The 15,102-nt window shown below is 32.3% G+C and overlaps 2 protein-coding genes and 1 pseudogene across 3 annotated transcripts in view; 1 reads left to right on the forward strand and 2 right to left on the reverse strand.

Moving 5' to 3' along the window:
• The window catches only part of LOC134279639 (perlucin-like), a 60,174-nt gene extending 54,860 nt beyond the window's left edge, over positions 1-5,314 (reverse strand). For both annotated transcript variants that reach the window (XM_062762063.1, XM_062762061.1), the window contains exons 1-4: positions 5,230-5,314; positions 2,809-2,927; positions 2,249-2,345; positions 1,916-2,123 (exon numbers count right to left, since the gene is read on the reverse strand). In XM_062762063.1, the coding sequence (XP_062618047.1) occupies positions 1,916-2,123; positions 2,249-2,345; positions 2,809-2,927; positions 5,230-5,254 (449 nt within the window). In that variant the 5' untranslated portion in view covers positions 5,255-5,314. The remainder of the gene's footprint in view (positions 1-1,915; positions 2,124-2,248; positions 2,346-2,808; positions 2,928-5,229) is intronic.
• A 1,140-nt stretch (positions 5,315-6,454) lies between these two features.
• LOC134279627 (perlucin-like) lies at positions 6,455-10,194 on the forward strand (annotated as a pseudogene).
• A 1,132-nt stretch (positions 10,195-11,326) lies between these two features.
• On the reverse strand, positions 11,327-14,490 carry LOC134279640 (perlucin-like). The gene is made up of 5 exons (XM_062762064.1): positions 14,393-14,490; positions 13,532-13,650; positions 13,312-13,408; positions 12,675-12,882; positions 11,327-11,467 (listed from the first exon to the last, which is right to left on the reverse strand). Exons 1-5 carry the CDS (start codon positions 14,415-14,417, stop codon positions 11,461-11,463), a joined length of 456 nt encoding a protein of 151 aa, XP_062618048.1. The 5' UTR covers positions 14,418-14,490; the 3' UTR covers positions 11,327-11,460.
• Between the last annotated feature and the right edge of the window lie 612 nt (positions 14,491-15,102).

Genomic DNA, 15,102 nt, shown 5'->3' on the forward strand with positions numbered 1-15,102 from the left:
AAGTTTTAGAAAAGAAAAACTTTTGGCCCTAATTCTGGAAACCCGAGAACAAAAATACTGCATGTTTACAAAAATTAGCATATTCAAAATTTAGCGCAATCACCAGGTATGGAGTGATTGGCGTAGTCATTAGTTAGCGCTACACATGTAACGCTAAAAATTATTGTTGTCTATGTGTATCAGTAAAATTTTTATATCTTACTCTAAATAATTTTTAAACATCGTATTTAGATTATTGCTGTTCAATTAGCGTGTCCGCCTGGCTGAACATAGCCTTGAGGTATTTATTGTTCGGTCGAAGTTTGGGTGTTGAGCATTTAAATACATTTGCTAGTAATTAAAATAATTACCGGGAACTTAAGATTTTCTAGTCAAGGAGGATCAATAATTTGTAATTATGTCAGAGTAGTGTTGTGTAACTAATACCGCATGTGCAATGTACATTATCGGGACCTACATATAGAGCGTATGCGGGTCGACACAGTTGATCTGAATGGTCCAAGTGACAAGTGCCTAATACCCATTTTAAATTAAAATTGATGCTCAAAAGTGAATTTGAAAAGTCACATGAAACATGGAATAGTATTTACAAACATAATGATACAATTATATAAGCATATTGAAATAGATGAATAAATCGGGCTCAGTGTTCAAGGTCTGATAAAATGGCATATCGAAGCAAGTGATTGAAAAAAAAACATCATATCGTATTCATTTATTAACGGTACTCATGAATTATGGCATCGATGTCTGCACCAAAGCCGCTTAAATATGAAGCCCGCTTAAAGTACACATACAGTCTTTCTAAAATCTTGAAGGTGCTGATTAATTTGATTGTCAAGAGGTCCTTGGAGAATTTTTAGTAAGGGGTCTATTGATACACAAATGGTCTATGTCTTGAATTAGCAGGACAAGCTAAAAAAAAAGTCTAGCTTATATAACCAAGGTAATCACTCCTAATTTATTCGAAATATTAATACCGTAATAAATTTCGACTTGTGAAAGTTTTCTTTGCTTTATTGAATACAATTTGGATTTTATTTTTAATCTTGTCTAGCACAAATCTAGAAATGCTTGAAATAAAGTAAACAAATTGGAGATAAAAATCATCGTAAATGTTTTGAATGAATAGAACCTTTCTTAGTAAAGAGGAACTACTTATACCCAAATCCGCTGTATTATATCTCATTTTTTGACAAAGACTATTAAAAGAAAAATGTTTAATGAAGAAAGAAAAAAGTTATGCAAAAAGAGAAAACAAAATAAAATGTCCATTATGCTATATATTTGATCGATTTTGCTATAAATAAAACAAAACAAAAATAAGATATATTGTACAATTACATCCCATGTATTTGTTACTTTTATAAATGAAAATTATTATTCTTCAGAATTATACAGTCAATCTGACTGGTTTAGAGCATGTCACGTGAGGTGTGAGAATTCGTTATGTCTCCCTCACAGGCAGGGTGACAACTTTGACACAATGAGATAGTGTAAGCGAGCATGCAGGGTTACGAGTGTGTTGTCGCCTTTTGAAATTACAGTGGTTTAAGCAAGATTACTCTTATTTATGATTATACATGTACAATGGCTAAATATGAGGGATCGGTAAACAATAAATTCTAACAATCACGTCAAAGTTGTCTGTTGACATATTTTAAAAGTATGGAATCAGAGCAGAGAAGGAGATCATGAGATATTTTATAAATAACTATTTTCTACTCTATCTTATTGATAATTTAGATTCTTCAGGATTATAAAACTGTTATGGACTGTTTAGAAGGGAGACATCACCAATTATCAGGTCTGAGTAGGGTTGTCACCTTCGGGCGAAAGCTCGATTAAAAATGCAAAATCTATAAACTATTTTTTAATTCTCCTAAAAGATTTTATTCACACTACATGTACGTACTCTTTCTCACAGATGAAGTCGTATTCGTTTTTGCAGTGATCATCATTCCAATGGTAACCCTCGTGATATGCTAATGTCATGCAAGCTCCGCCCACTCCGTTGTTAGGTTCCCCCGGGGCCCATCCTTTATAGGTGAAGGGTGTTTGATTTGATATCCACACCCACTGTCCCTCGGCAAAGGCGTCTGTTCCCCCTACCCAAAAGTGCTCTAAAACAAAATTCAGTATATTCATTTTCTTTTTAATGCATTGGAAGAAAATGATCTCACTGGCAGTCATTATATTCTATGGTCTACATTAGGAAGGTCTATGAAAATAAACCATATGCAAAAACCTGATATGTGATTCTGTATCAAATGGGTTCGAAGGAAATGATCTTCATCGGCGTTATTGATTTCTGCCAGTATCGAATCAACATTTCGACAAAATGCCTAAAATCAAAGATAATGTAATCGTAATATAAACTATAAAATCTGTTTACTATGTCTTTTCAATACAAGGGCACATGGAATTAATTCAAATAATAAAATTTAATGAGTTATGATTAATACCTAGAAAAATATCATTTAGTCAATATAATTTTTTTACAAATTATTATTAATATTAAATATTGCAATCAATAAGTAATTTTATATCCCTTTAACAATTAATTTCTTGGTTTTTTTTCCATACATGTAACTCTTTCAATTCATAACTGGAACACCTTTAATATCGTATCATCATTCAAAAAATAAAAGCTCTGTCAACTGTTTCATTTCATGAGTATTAAATCATGTAATCTGACGTGAGTTAATTTCATGTCTGAAATATTACCGAATCGTCTCTAAACAACAGACAATCAATGGTATGATTAAATCTAATTCAATAAAGTGTGATATGAGAAACGTTACTTGCCCCGGCCTGCATCATATTTGCTTTGATGTCCCTGACAAACGCATAACAAGAGCCTCCATGCCAGTACCACTGGTCCGGGCAGGGATTCTGAGCAAATGTCTCAAGACTGAGGTAGCAAACTGGAAATATATTGAGAGAACTTTACCAAGAACTGTTTAGGAAAAGTCATTAACCTTGTATTAGAGAAACACCGACATCTTACGAACGGATGTAACCAAAAACGGGGATCAGTCATTGTGGTATATTGTATTCACGGTTGGATTACTGAATTCTTCAATCTTATTGGGAATTCGATAGAAAAAATCCCCCCAAGATGACTCAAATCCACGTCTTGTCGTAGTCGCTACCGTGAGGCTACAATACATTTCAATGGACATTTAAACGAGCAAAGGGGTTCGAGAAGGGAAATGAAAGAAAAATTATAAAAATGTCATTCTGTGGCATGAAATTAAAAATAATAGTATGTTCGGCTCTATAGGGGTTGAAAAGGGGGGGTTACTTTACAAAGGGCGGTCGGGAAAAAAAGGAGTTATGGTCTAAAATTAAATTGCAAGATCCCAAAAAACTTAAAAGAAATTCTTGTTCAAAATACTATATGCTGCGAAAATAAGATTAATATGGCTTTTATACACAGGTATTATAGCCATATCATAAATCCAGGCGGATGCCCGTTCGTAATTTGTCCGTTGATAAAGCTTCTTCTTACAAACATGTATCTTAAAAATCTTTATATAATTCTCACGGGTCCTAGTGGACTGGACCCCCCTCCCCCTTTAACGTCCCAGACCCAAAACTTCTCGAGATATTGCTCGAAACAAAAGTGTTACAGACTTACTTAACAGAATTATAAGACGAACGAGCAGACCGAAATTAAAATCCCCAACTTTCCGCGGGGGGGGGGGGGGGGTATATTTTTTAAAAATAAAAAGTGGATTTTTTGTACTTTTTGGATTTTTCATATGAAATACATTGTACAGTTTAAATATGTACTAGACGGTTAATTTATGAAAGAATACAAATATGAATATCATGGGACCCGGTATGTATATTGGGGATTGGGGTGGGGAGGTTGTCTGGTCCATAAGGCACTTGTGATAAGAAATGTTTGCACTTACTTTTGAAGGATTCCATGACAACTAAGTGACAACTACGTTTTCATATTATTCACACTTTTAAAAGTCCTGTATCTTTTTGTCGGTATTCTGGAATCATTTTTTTTTTGTCAACAGGACGGTAAATATATATTTTTCCTTACAAATGAAGCAAGTTATAATTTCGGTCATAGTTTTTAAGTGTATATTGGACCTTCGGTCAAAAAAATCCGGTCTATGTGGTCAAAAGTATAAAGTGTTATAAATAATTTTATATTTTGACGATTAATGTAATACTATAGAAAACTTAGCTACTGTATACTTGTGTGCCTCAATAAAAAAAAAATCTTTCATTTTGGCTTCCCAAGGAATTGTTTGGTAGTGACTCTAAACTAAAACAGTTTGGTTGTGCCCCCCCCCCCCCAACTGATATTGCTTGCTTCATCTGTTACATATTTCAAATAAAAGCAGCTCAAGATGATTTAGTTATGATCGCCATTTAATACATCACCTTCAGAAGATACTGTCTACCATGAATGCCCGTTTATTTCTTTGAAGTGATATTTTAATAAATTTAAAAAAGAATCTCTCTCTCTCTCTCTCTCTCTCTCTTTAGATCTCAATACAAGACACTTTATAAAGCGCACTACTTATTTACTTGATTGCACGGATTTATTTTTCTTCAACCTGTAAAAAGTAACCTTTCCCCATATGAACAAGGCGCACACTACGAGTAGTTTGTATACGTTTAATCACTGACGCATGACAAACGTGTTTCCTAATCCGTCTAAAGTATTATGGTGTATTTTCTTCTATTCGCTTTTTTAAAACACTGTAAGTGATTACAATAAATTTGACTTGAGCAATTTTCAATTACAAAGTGGTTAAAACACTCTCCGTTCTATTTACACATATACTTATTTCTTTCGATTTTAAACTTTATATGGGTACAATCACTGGTCCCGAGAAAACTATCAAGATACGGGAAGTTAGGGCGAGTTACGTTCGTTCGTAAGATGTCGGTGTTTCTCTATTAAGATACATGTAGGTTACACATCTACTCGGTAAGAAAATTGTAAGAGAAAACATATTCTGAATATTTGTTAAAGTGTTCAAAAACCTTTGCAGTCTATCACATGTAATTTTCATCAATTTTGTACACGTGGTGCTATTGCTTTGTCAATGTAACTGTTAATCCTTAGCGGTGCAAACTATGACTGGCAAAATGTAAAGAATTTGTGATTTATGTGATTTATAAAGTTATATTTTGAAATAGTTTTTGATATTCAATAGGAAAATCTGAATATTTACAAATATGAATTTATCTTACCAATGAGAAGGAAAAACAGAATCATTATAATGTCCTTAGTGTGAAATTGACTCCTTCTGGAATAAAAGATAAATTGTCTTACGTATAGGTAAATTATTGCTGATAGTATAAGGTCTTATCACACGACAAACAGAATTGTCCCAGACAAGTTAACAGAAAATTGTGAATAAACGACTTTGTGAATATTGTTTTGCCCGAAATTTGATGCCCATTAGAATTAAAAGAAAGTTATAATTACATGTACCTTGCATAATTCTTTTTTTTTTGTAAAAGATTCATTTGGTATATTAAATAGATATCAGTATATCGTGATAAACTTTGAAAATGCAATTATAAATACATGTAGACATCAATTTTTTATAAAACAAAACTTTACAATATTTTCCTGCCATTATACAAGCATCAAATTAACCTCAAATTTGGACAGAATTAATTTTTGTATCTGCTATAGAAGAGGAAAGAATTACATTACCTTTCAAAATAGAAGTCTTTATCAGTTCAATACATATTCAAAAAAAAAATTTAAGACATTATTAGGAACACTATTTTATCAAGGTTTAAATATGTTAAACATCTGCCGTGTATTTATCAAGGATACATTTGATAATAAAGTTCAATCGATATGTGAAATCAACGGGCCTACTAAAAAAACAAGTCAGCTAAAACATGAGAGGTCATACTTGCCATCAAGGTCATTATAAGGACCAAAAAATACGAATAGCTTATGTTTAAAGAGATTGTCAGATCCTATTCAATATCAACTTATTTGTAATTAGCATATCTTGCTTCACTGTTCGTACACAGAGCAAGCTATAAACAAATAACAAATAAGATGAGAGACATGAAGACTATCACCAGATGCTACTTGAATATTGATAAATAAGGATGTTTAAAGATGCTAAAGCTAAGATCATCATGGTTTTCATACAATTTAGTTGTATTGACACTTATTGTCTAGATTTTTCTCTTACAAATTTTGCTCCATAGGAATATAAGAAGGGGTCAGCTAATAGAGGGGCAAAATTAAGTGCATATTGGAACTCCAGCATGAATAAAAACTTGTATGAAAACTTCGTTGACCTGAGGTTTAGAATTGCGGGCAAAACAATATTCACACATTTGTATAAATCACAATTTTATGTCTACTTGTCTAGAACATTTCTGTTTGTCGTGCGATAAGACCCTTTGCTATCAGCAATAATGAACCTATGCGAAGACAATTGATCTTTTATTCTAGTGCAAAGACAATTGCACAGCAAGGATAAGAATTTGTAATGATTCTGTTTTTCCTTATCTCCGGTAAGGTAAATTCATTTTGTTTAATTTCATACTTTCCTATTAAATGTGGAATAGTGTCGTAAAATAATAACTTAATATTAAATCAGTACAAATGCGTAATCACAGGCTCTTGATATTAAGTCAATCAAAAATTTGCATCAGAAACATAGAGCAGTTGCAATAACATTGCAATAGAGCCACGTGGACAAAATTGATGAAAATTACATGTAAAAGGCTTTAAATTGTACATAACAAATATTCAAATTATGTTTACTCGTATAAATTTCAGTTACCGAGTAAAAGTGTGACCTACATGTACGAGATTTTAATGTAAGATTAATGACCTTTCCTCTGCTCAAAGTAAAGCTTTCAATTTTATCAAAAGAGCTCTTGTTAAATTCATGTCAGTATATTTCCAGTTTGCTATCTCAGTCTTGAGACATTTGCTCAGAATCCCTGCCCCGACCAGTGGTACTTTCATGGAGGCTCTTGTTATGCGTTTGTCAGAGACATCAAAGCAAATATGATGCAGGCTGGGGTAAGTAACGTTAAAATAATTTCACTCAGAAATGATATGGTATAAAAAATAATGTTATATTGTACAGGGAATTTTATTTTTCTACATATATATATAGTACAAACCGGTTTGAATGAAAAAAGCACAACTTATATAATATAAATCAAATGCATGCACATCTGTAGTAAAAAGATAGTAAAGATATGTAATTATAATTCCGGCTTGAAACGCGGGAGTGTATATAGTGATTAGGATGTCCGTTTTCGTTCGCCCGTCCGTCTGTCTGTTACGCCTTGGGGTACCCATCTCTTATCCACAACTCCTCCTATACCGTTGAATTAAATCTAATGAGACTTTCTCAGAATCTTTGTTATATAGTGCCATGCACTGTGCATCCCCAAATTCCCCAATTATACGTTTTGATCGGACACATATTTTGAGTTTAATAGAGCAAATCATGGACACAAATATTCTATAATATTGAAAGGTAACCATCTTCTATCTGCAACTCCTTCTACACCACAGAATAAAATTTTACGATACTTTCACAGATTATTCATTACATAATGCCATTGTAACCTTTTATTTTACTTTTTGATCTGACACTTATTTCGGGTCTCCCAGCGTAAAATATGAACTTCGCCATTATAACCATATGAAAGTTGGGGGTGTAATTTAGTGCACTCATTGCTCACAGAACCTCTAGTCGTTTATATAACAATTTCATTATTATATCTGATTTTAGGCATTTTGCCGTAATGTTGATTCGATACTGGCAGAAATCACCAGCCCTGAAGAAGATCGTTTCCTTCGAACCCATTTGATACAGAATCACATATCAGGTTTTATTCTTAAATACCTGACGTTTCTAAGGCTTTTATAAAAACGATTTTGATATTTGACATACCAGGAAAACGTCAGAGCTGTTGCCATTACGAAAACTGGGAATCTCGGCGTCTCCAACCGGAATTGATTTTCGTTACTTGCGAACCTAATAAAGTTATCAGGAATACATTTGGAGGTCCATGTTTACTCTTCTTCTACTTTGTATCGTTTCATGAAATTTTTGGCTCGAATACTACTCGTTATCCCAATATATTTCATTCTAGTACTCATCAATATTAATAAAATAATATCACATTTCGATACTGGTCTTGCAAGATTTTAAATTGCGCGAAACAAAAACGATTCTCTATATTCTGATAAAATGTTTTCACCATACTCTATGTTTTATACACGAACAATAGAAAAGATGTGGGTCACTACATGAGTAATGAACTATTAATGCTGATAAGTGTTGAGTTTGCCCTTTTATTCGGTTCACAAGTACCGAAAATCACACCGAGAATACCGTCTCAGATAAACAATGGATGCGGCGAATTCCCAGTTTTAGTATTGGCATCGGTTCCACATCATCATATCTTAAAAAGGCCTGGCAATAGGATTATCTATTGACAAGCTTGAAATATGATTAACCCTAAACCATTGACACTTTAAAAAAAGGAAGTAAATATATCAAAAATGTTTTTCTTTTATTGTAGAACACTTTTGGATTGGGGGAACTGACGCCTTTGCAGAGGATCAGTGGGTGTGGATATCAAATCAAAAGCCCTTCATCTACAAAGGATGGGCCCCGGGGGGAACCTAACAACGGCGTGGGCGGAGCTTGCTTGACATTAGCATATCACGAGGGTTACCATTGGAACGATGATCACTGCAAAAACGAATACGACTTCATTTGTGAGAAAGAGTATGTACTTCTGGTGTCTTTAGAACCTTTAAGGAAAATTCCAAAAGAATTAAAGTATATTTTAAGTAATTATTAAACTAGACAAATGAATGACAAACATAAAATATTTGATAATCTTTCATTATTTTAACAATCATTTACACATGTAAAAAAGGATATTCTCGTAAAATGTTTTGAATCTCTTAATACAGAACAAACCAGAACACAGAGCCCACTAAATGATATCCCCCATGCATCTCCTATATGAATTTAATGGCAAAGCCCATGTTTTGATCTGGGAGACCCCAAAAATGTCTCAGATCAAAACGTGAAAAAGGAGGTGCACAATGGCATAATGTAATAAAGAACCTGTGAAAGTACATATACCATATACAATTAAATATTATTCAGTTGTATAGGAAGTGTTGCAGATAAGAAATGGATACCCTTTAATATTATAGAAAGAATTGCAGTATCCATGTTTTTTTTCTTGAAAAACCCGAGATATGGGTCCGACCAAAAAGTAAAATAAGATGTGCACAATTGCACTATATAATAAAAAAAATTATAAAAGTCTCTTAAGTTTAATTCAGTCGTACATGTATAAGAGGAGTTACGGATAAAGCGTAACAAACGAATTGGACGGGCATACAGACAGACGGATGGACGAACGTATAGGCATACGGACCAACGGACGGACGGACATCCCGATCACAATATACTCTACTACTAATCAAGTAGGGGATGTCATTAATTGCTTGAAAATGGACAATGATTTTTGTTTCCTTTTTCTTTTCCTTATTAATTTTTCTTTATTCTAATTCTTGTATGTACTTTCTCAAAGATGTAAGGTATAATACAGCAGGTTATTTATTAATATACATGTTCTCCTAGAGCATAATTCTTTGGACGTTTCTTTTACCTATGTTAAGTGCCATAAATTTTTCAAATGTGTATCAAAAATCTTTTTAAGATTTTTTTTCCAAGGACCTATTAAAGGGCATAAAACACAGTATCTTCGAGAATTCGGAAATATTTGGTGTTCTGGGGTTTTAAGTTTTAACATTTGAGTAACTTCCTTTTTTGAATGAATTTGATTAAAATTTAAGATAACGATTTTTAATCTTCGTGCCGTTCAACTAAACACCAAGACCGCAAATTGTTCAAACTTTTATCTATGTTACTGTGTATCTTAAAATGTTGATCTACCATGACTATATGTTTAAACTTTTCTATTATATTTTTAGAATGGCAAATCCGGATGGACAGATCATCGGATAGATATCTTCTAGAAATTCATAAATTCATCAGTCTGTTAAAATGGTTGTATGAAAAGTTTTACTTTTCAATTATGTTGTGTGGGTTGCTAATTGAAATCTTTAAACCTGATTGAATAGTCTTTTTCGGACTTTATTTTGACACACTTACCGAGCCTGTTAAATGCAAAAAAGTTGAATAAATAACAAAAAAACCGAATTATGAAATGTGCATTAATATTTCCTTCAAAATCAAAAATGAATCATAAACAAGGCATGCCGAGCGCTATGCGTTGTGTTTTTCATTATATACTATTTCTTCTGTAACATAATTCTTTGTATATCTTTCTTAGTGAGGGATGAAAGCACACAGTGAACAAAACGTATTGTTATCCGTCGGTACATACTGTCGCCGGCTAAAAAGTTTCATATGTACATATTGTCGCTAGCATCATTATGCGCTTTATCCCTGATTCACATATTGTCCCATGAATATTGCTGCGAAGCATTGTTAAATCTGAAAAAAGGGGGCGGGGCCTAATTTATACGGGAAAAGTTTACTGTGACTTTTATGTATTCCTCATAATACCTGAAAATGAAAGAATTTGCTACAGTAACTTTAAACTTTATAAGCATTATAAACAACAATAAAACTTATCAATGCATTAAAAAAGTTGCTAGTTAAATTCCATACAGCTGGTTATAAACAAAGCACTGATCGTGATGAAAGTTCATCGCGATCAGTGCTTTGTTTATAACCAGCTGTAAACATGACGTCATTTTTATAAAATGACGTATTTCATGTGCTGTGAGAAGCAAATTGAGGAATTTTTTAACAATGAAAAATGCGATTTATTATTAAACGGGGAACACTTCTAGTATACCGGTCCCTATAAATATGGCGCTAAAATAGGTGCCTATTTAATCTCGGGAATGAAAAACGCAAGTAAACAACGATCTGTAATATAACATGCAATTGGTGTCATCCATATCTTCTAAAGATGTTAGTAAGAATTTACATTGAAGCTTCAGATTTGTACTATAAATAATGAATAAACATAACTCATTTATTGCTTCTTCATTATTCTTTATAGAATAACTCTTAATTATTCTTTATATCCGTATATGAAGTAAAAAAAATTGAACTCTTTAAATATCGCTTTATAACCAACCTTTTTTTATGAACATCCAGCGTAAGACTAGGAACTTTCACACAATGCATGAAATTACGTTTTCACTTTGCAGCAGAACACATTAAAACACATTTATTGAAACAAGAAGATCAAAATTGCAATGAAATAAAGGAAATTCCGTTCTTTGTTGTGTTAATAATTAGCAATAATCCGTATATCAAGATTCAAACGTATTTAGCAAAATAAATGATTTAATAAATAAAAAGGAAATTAGAAAGATTTATTAGAGTCAGGTTAATAAGAGTGGTAATCAAATTCTTAGACCCTGCAAAGAAAAAAAATAAAATAAGTTATACAAGTATAACTTCAACATTAAAATATACATTTCTTCGTAATAAAAAGATCATATAAAGAGAAATCTTAGTCATGAAGAATGGGCGGAGAGAAGCGGAGCCCATTCTTCGTGACGAAGATTTCTCTTCATATGATCTTACTGACTTAGAACAGAACCTCAGCCAATCAAATGAATGGGTTAAAAATAAACTCCTCCCAAGACTGTGTCATATATAAGGCTCAACTTGACCGCTCGTTGTACATATCGAGCATGCAATCAATATCGATCACATGCAGTTTCAGAATGGACTCCCAAACCCATTCAGGTTAGCACAGGATTATATGAAATAGCTTGATTTACTGGGGAAATGGTATGATGAAGATATTAAAGTAACTGAACTAATGAATACCCATGTAACAAGTAATCGTAATATCTATATTTTTTTAAAAATGATTGTGTTAAGATGACAAGGCCCTGGGCAGTAGGAGTGGGTATCGCTGTCTAACATCAAATAAAAATTTGATGAAAATTGTGATTAAATCTGTCTTCAAAGAAAGGTTTGTCTCTGATATACATGACGATGGTTGTATTTTCTGTATGTACCGAAATGTAAACAAAAATATTCAAAAAGGCGACAAAAGATTACAGTGGGAGAAAATGTAGCGAGGCCTAGAAAGTTTAAATATCATTGTAAACAGCACGTGGTTTTGAATAGTTTCTTTTTGTGTGATGAACAAAAACCAATGAAGACACACCCATATAACTGTCAAATGAACCAATCATACACTGTTAAATATTTCATAAATAGAAAAATTCTTCACCATGGAGAATCACTTCTTCGCGAGAAATGGAAGCATTTGATTGGCTGAATAAGTAGGTTATGTTCTAAATTTCTGTATTTCGTGCTAACTCACATTTTATTCACCATATTATGGTCTCTGTTTTGCTGATAAATAAAATGTTTTCTATAAAAGTCAAAACATTTTCTCACAATAATTCTTATCCCAAAAAGCCAGAAAGAGCAAGGTTATTATGCACGTCAGAAATTTTTATGAATTACCTTTGCAAGGTGCTAATAAGTTTTTAAATGATGAACTGTGTTATATACTAGTAGATCACAAACAAAAAGTGGAATCTTTTATTATTCTTACTCTAATATAGATTAGATGTTTTTAAAAAATATATAAGGTCAACCTACTCTTTCTCACAAATGAAGTCGTATTCGTTTTTGCAGTGATCATCATTCCAGTGAAAACCCTCGTGATATGCTAATGTCATGCAAGCTCCGCCCACGCCGTTGTTAGGTTCCCCAGGGGCCCATCCCTTGTATGTCATTTGTTTTGGGTTTGAAAGCCACACCCACTCTCCCTCTGCAAACGCATCTGTTCCTCCAACCCAAAAATGTTCTGAAATATCATCAAGAAACCAATATCTTCTTCTAAAAATTACTTTGGTGAATGTACAACTTAAAAAAATAATGAAATTTAGTACAGAAAATAATTGAACAATATATAGTTGCTAAGAAGTCCTAAAATGTACCGAATATCCGCCAAAAAATAATGAAACCACTGCATATCAAAGGTTTTATTCTTGCTTAATTTTGAAAATGAATAATACTACAAACATTTATGCAAGAACGGTCATTTTCAAAAACATTTAGTAAATCTATATTGGTTAGCTACTGATCATGAATGACAACAACAACACGACAAAATATTGCTGGAGAATATCATCGTAATTGCAGTATCCTTACAAAATAATTTAATTTAAAAGAATCAGCATTGTTTAAAAACACCACAGGTTCTTTCAAATTGATGATGAAAATCGATATCTACCTGATAAATGACTCTGTGTCAAGTGTGTTCGAAGAAACTGATCCTCACTCGAACTTTCAATTTCTGTTAGCTTAGAATGCGCATTTTGACAGAATGCCTGTAATATTTTTAAAAATATTATCAGATGATATTTCCTTTTTAGTGTAAGAACTTTTAATTTACCATAAACTGAACATACACATTCATCAATTAAACCGAAATAGCAATTAAGATACTGAACCACTGCATCCATCCAGTTAGCTTTCAGATTTGTGATAAATGCGTAACAGGAGCCACCGTGCCAATACCATTGGTCTGGACAAGGGGTCTGTGAAGATGTCTCCAACAAAAGACAACTGACTAAAATGTTAAAGAAGGTATTCTTATATGTAATAAATTACTACATGTATGAATAAAGTATAATGTTTAAACACAAGATGCAATTGAACATATAAAGCTATATTTGCTTTATTTGTAAATACATATTCATTTCTGCTAGATCATGCATATTGCAAAACAAGTTTGTCAGTCAGATGTTTAATTTGTAATATATGTTTAATTTATATTTTTGTAATGTACCTCCCTTTTAAACGGAAAGATATATAAATTTTTCTAATCAGTATAGGGACGATTTAAGACAGGGTCTCATTTATCTGGAGAAGGTTAAAATGGATTCAAAGGCCTTACAAAACAAAAGGATAAATTTATATTGATATATATTTTAGCTATCCGGACGCACCGTCATGATAAATTATTCAGGAAAGCAAGCGTTCCGATTATTGAGGCTTAGCCGTAGGTTCCAGTATCTATGAAGTGAAAATAGTGAGAGTTTGCAAAAGTTTAAATTTCTTTTACTCAGATTCCAAACAAGATGTACTTCTCTCTGAATGAAGGATATGGGGATAATGAACAGTACTCAATATTAAAGTCCATACAACAATACAAAATTAGAGCAGAGCAAACACGGACCTCTAAAATATCAGAGAGGTTTCTTGAAAACAGGTGATTTACAGACATTAACCTATATATTATTACCTTAAATGGACTAGTGACCTATAAAATGATTTTGGACATTTTCTTATAAAAAAAACACATTACTTACCTATTATAGTAGAAAATAAAATCATTATTACTGGAATTAATAGGTCATTGATAGCAACCTCTTATGTTAGGTGAGACCCATTCTGGAAGCCACGAATGTCTTATCTTACAACAAAATACGCATTTCTCTACTGACGTGCATATAATATTGGATATATTTTCAAGCAGACTCAAATTCATTTTATTTGTTTCAATAATAATCTATTTTGTCCCAAACATAACAGCGTCTTTTGAAATGTAAAAATGTTTGGATAACAAAAATGATTTCGTGTTATAGAGAAATTGTCAAATAAATGTTAAAATAAAATACATTAAAAATTATTTCATTTGATCATCAGATGTTTTGAAATTTATACAATATCAAGAAACTCATAAATTATTTTTTGTCAGGAAAAATGATATAAATAGGTAATATTTTGTTGTTGGAACAATATAATCTTTAGGAAAAAAAACCAAAAATCACTGTCAAATCCTTTGGTGATAACAAAATGAACACGTATAGTTTACCAGATAAACTGTTAGCAGTGAATACTGGTAGTAAGCTATCCAAAAGATAGCAGCTAAAAATAAACAACATGTACATAATTATCTATTCCAAGGATGATAACTCAACTCTTAAAATGATTTCACAAACGAATTGCATGGAAAATGTCTATCGAAATTTATCAGAAAAAATGTACATTTAACTCTACGGATCATTTATTTTCCTTA

The sequence above is a fragment of the Saccostrea cucullata genome, unplaced genomic scaffold, assembly GCF_032062105.1.
Source record: "Saccostrea cucullata isolate Sc308-1 unplaced genomic scaffold, CSIRO_AGI_Scuc_v1 ctg1744, whole genome shotgun sequence".
Classification (NCBI taxonomy): domain Eukaryota; kingdom Metazoa; phylum Mollusca; class Bivalvia; order Ostreida; family Ostreidae; genus Saccostrea; species Saccostrea cuccullata.

What these genes read in the sequence shown, in the direction of transcription:
- LOC134279640 (XM_062762064.1), bottom strand. Translation starts at nt 14,417, where the DNA reads ATGATTTTATTTTCTACTATAATAG. An exon ending in TTTATTTTCTACTATAATAG is followed by an intron (nt 13,651 to 14,392) that starts GTAAGTAATGTG and finishes TTAACATTTTAG; the next exon opens with TCAGTTGTCTTTTGTTGGAG. An exon ending in CTAACTGGATGGATGCAGTG is followed by an intron (nt 13,409 to 13,531) that starts GTTCAGTATCTT and finishes AAAATATTACAG; the next exon opens with GCATTCTGTCAAAATGCGCA.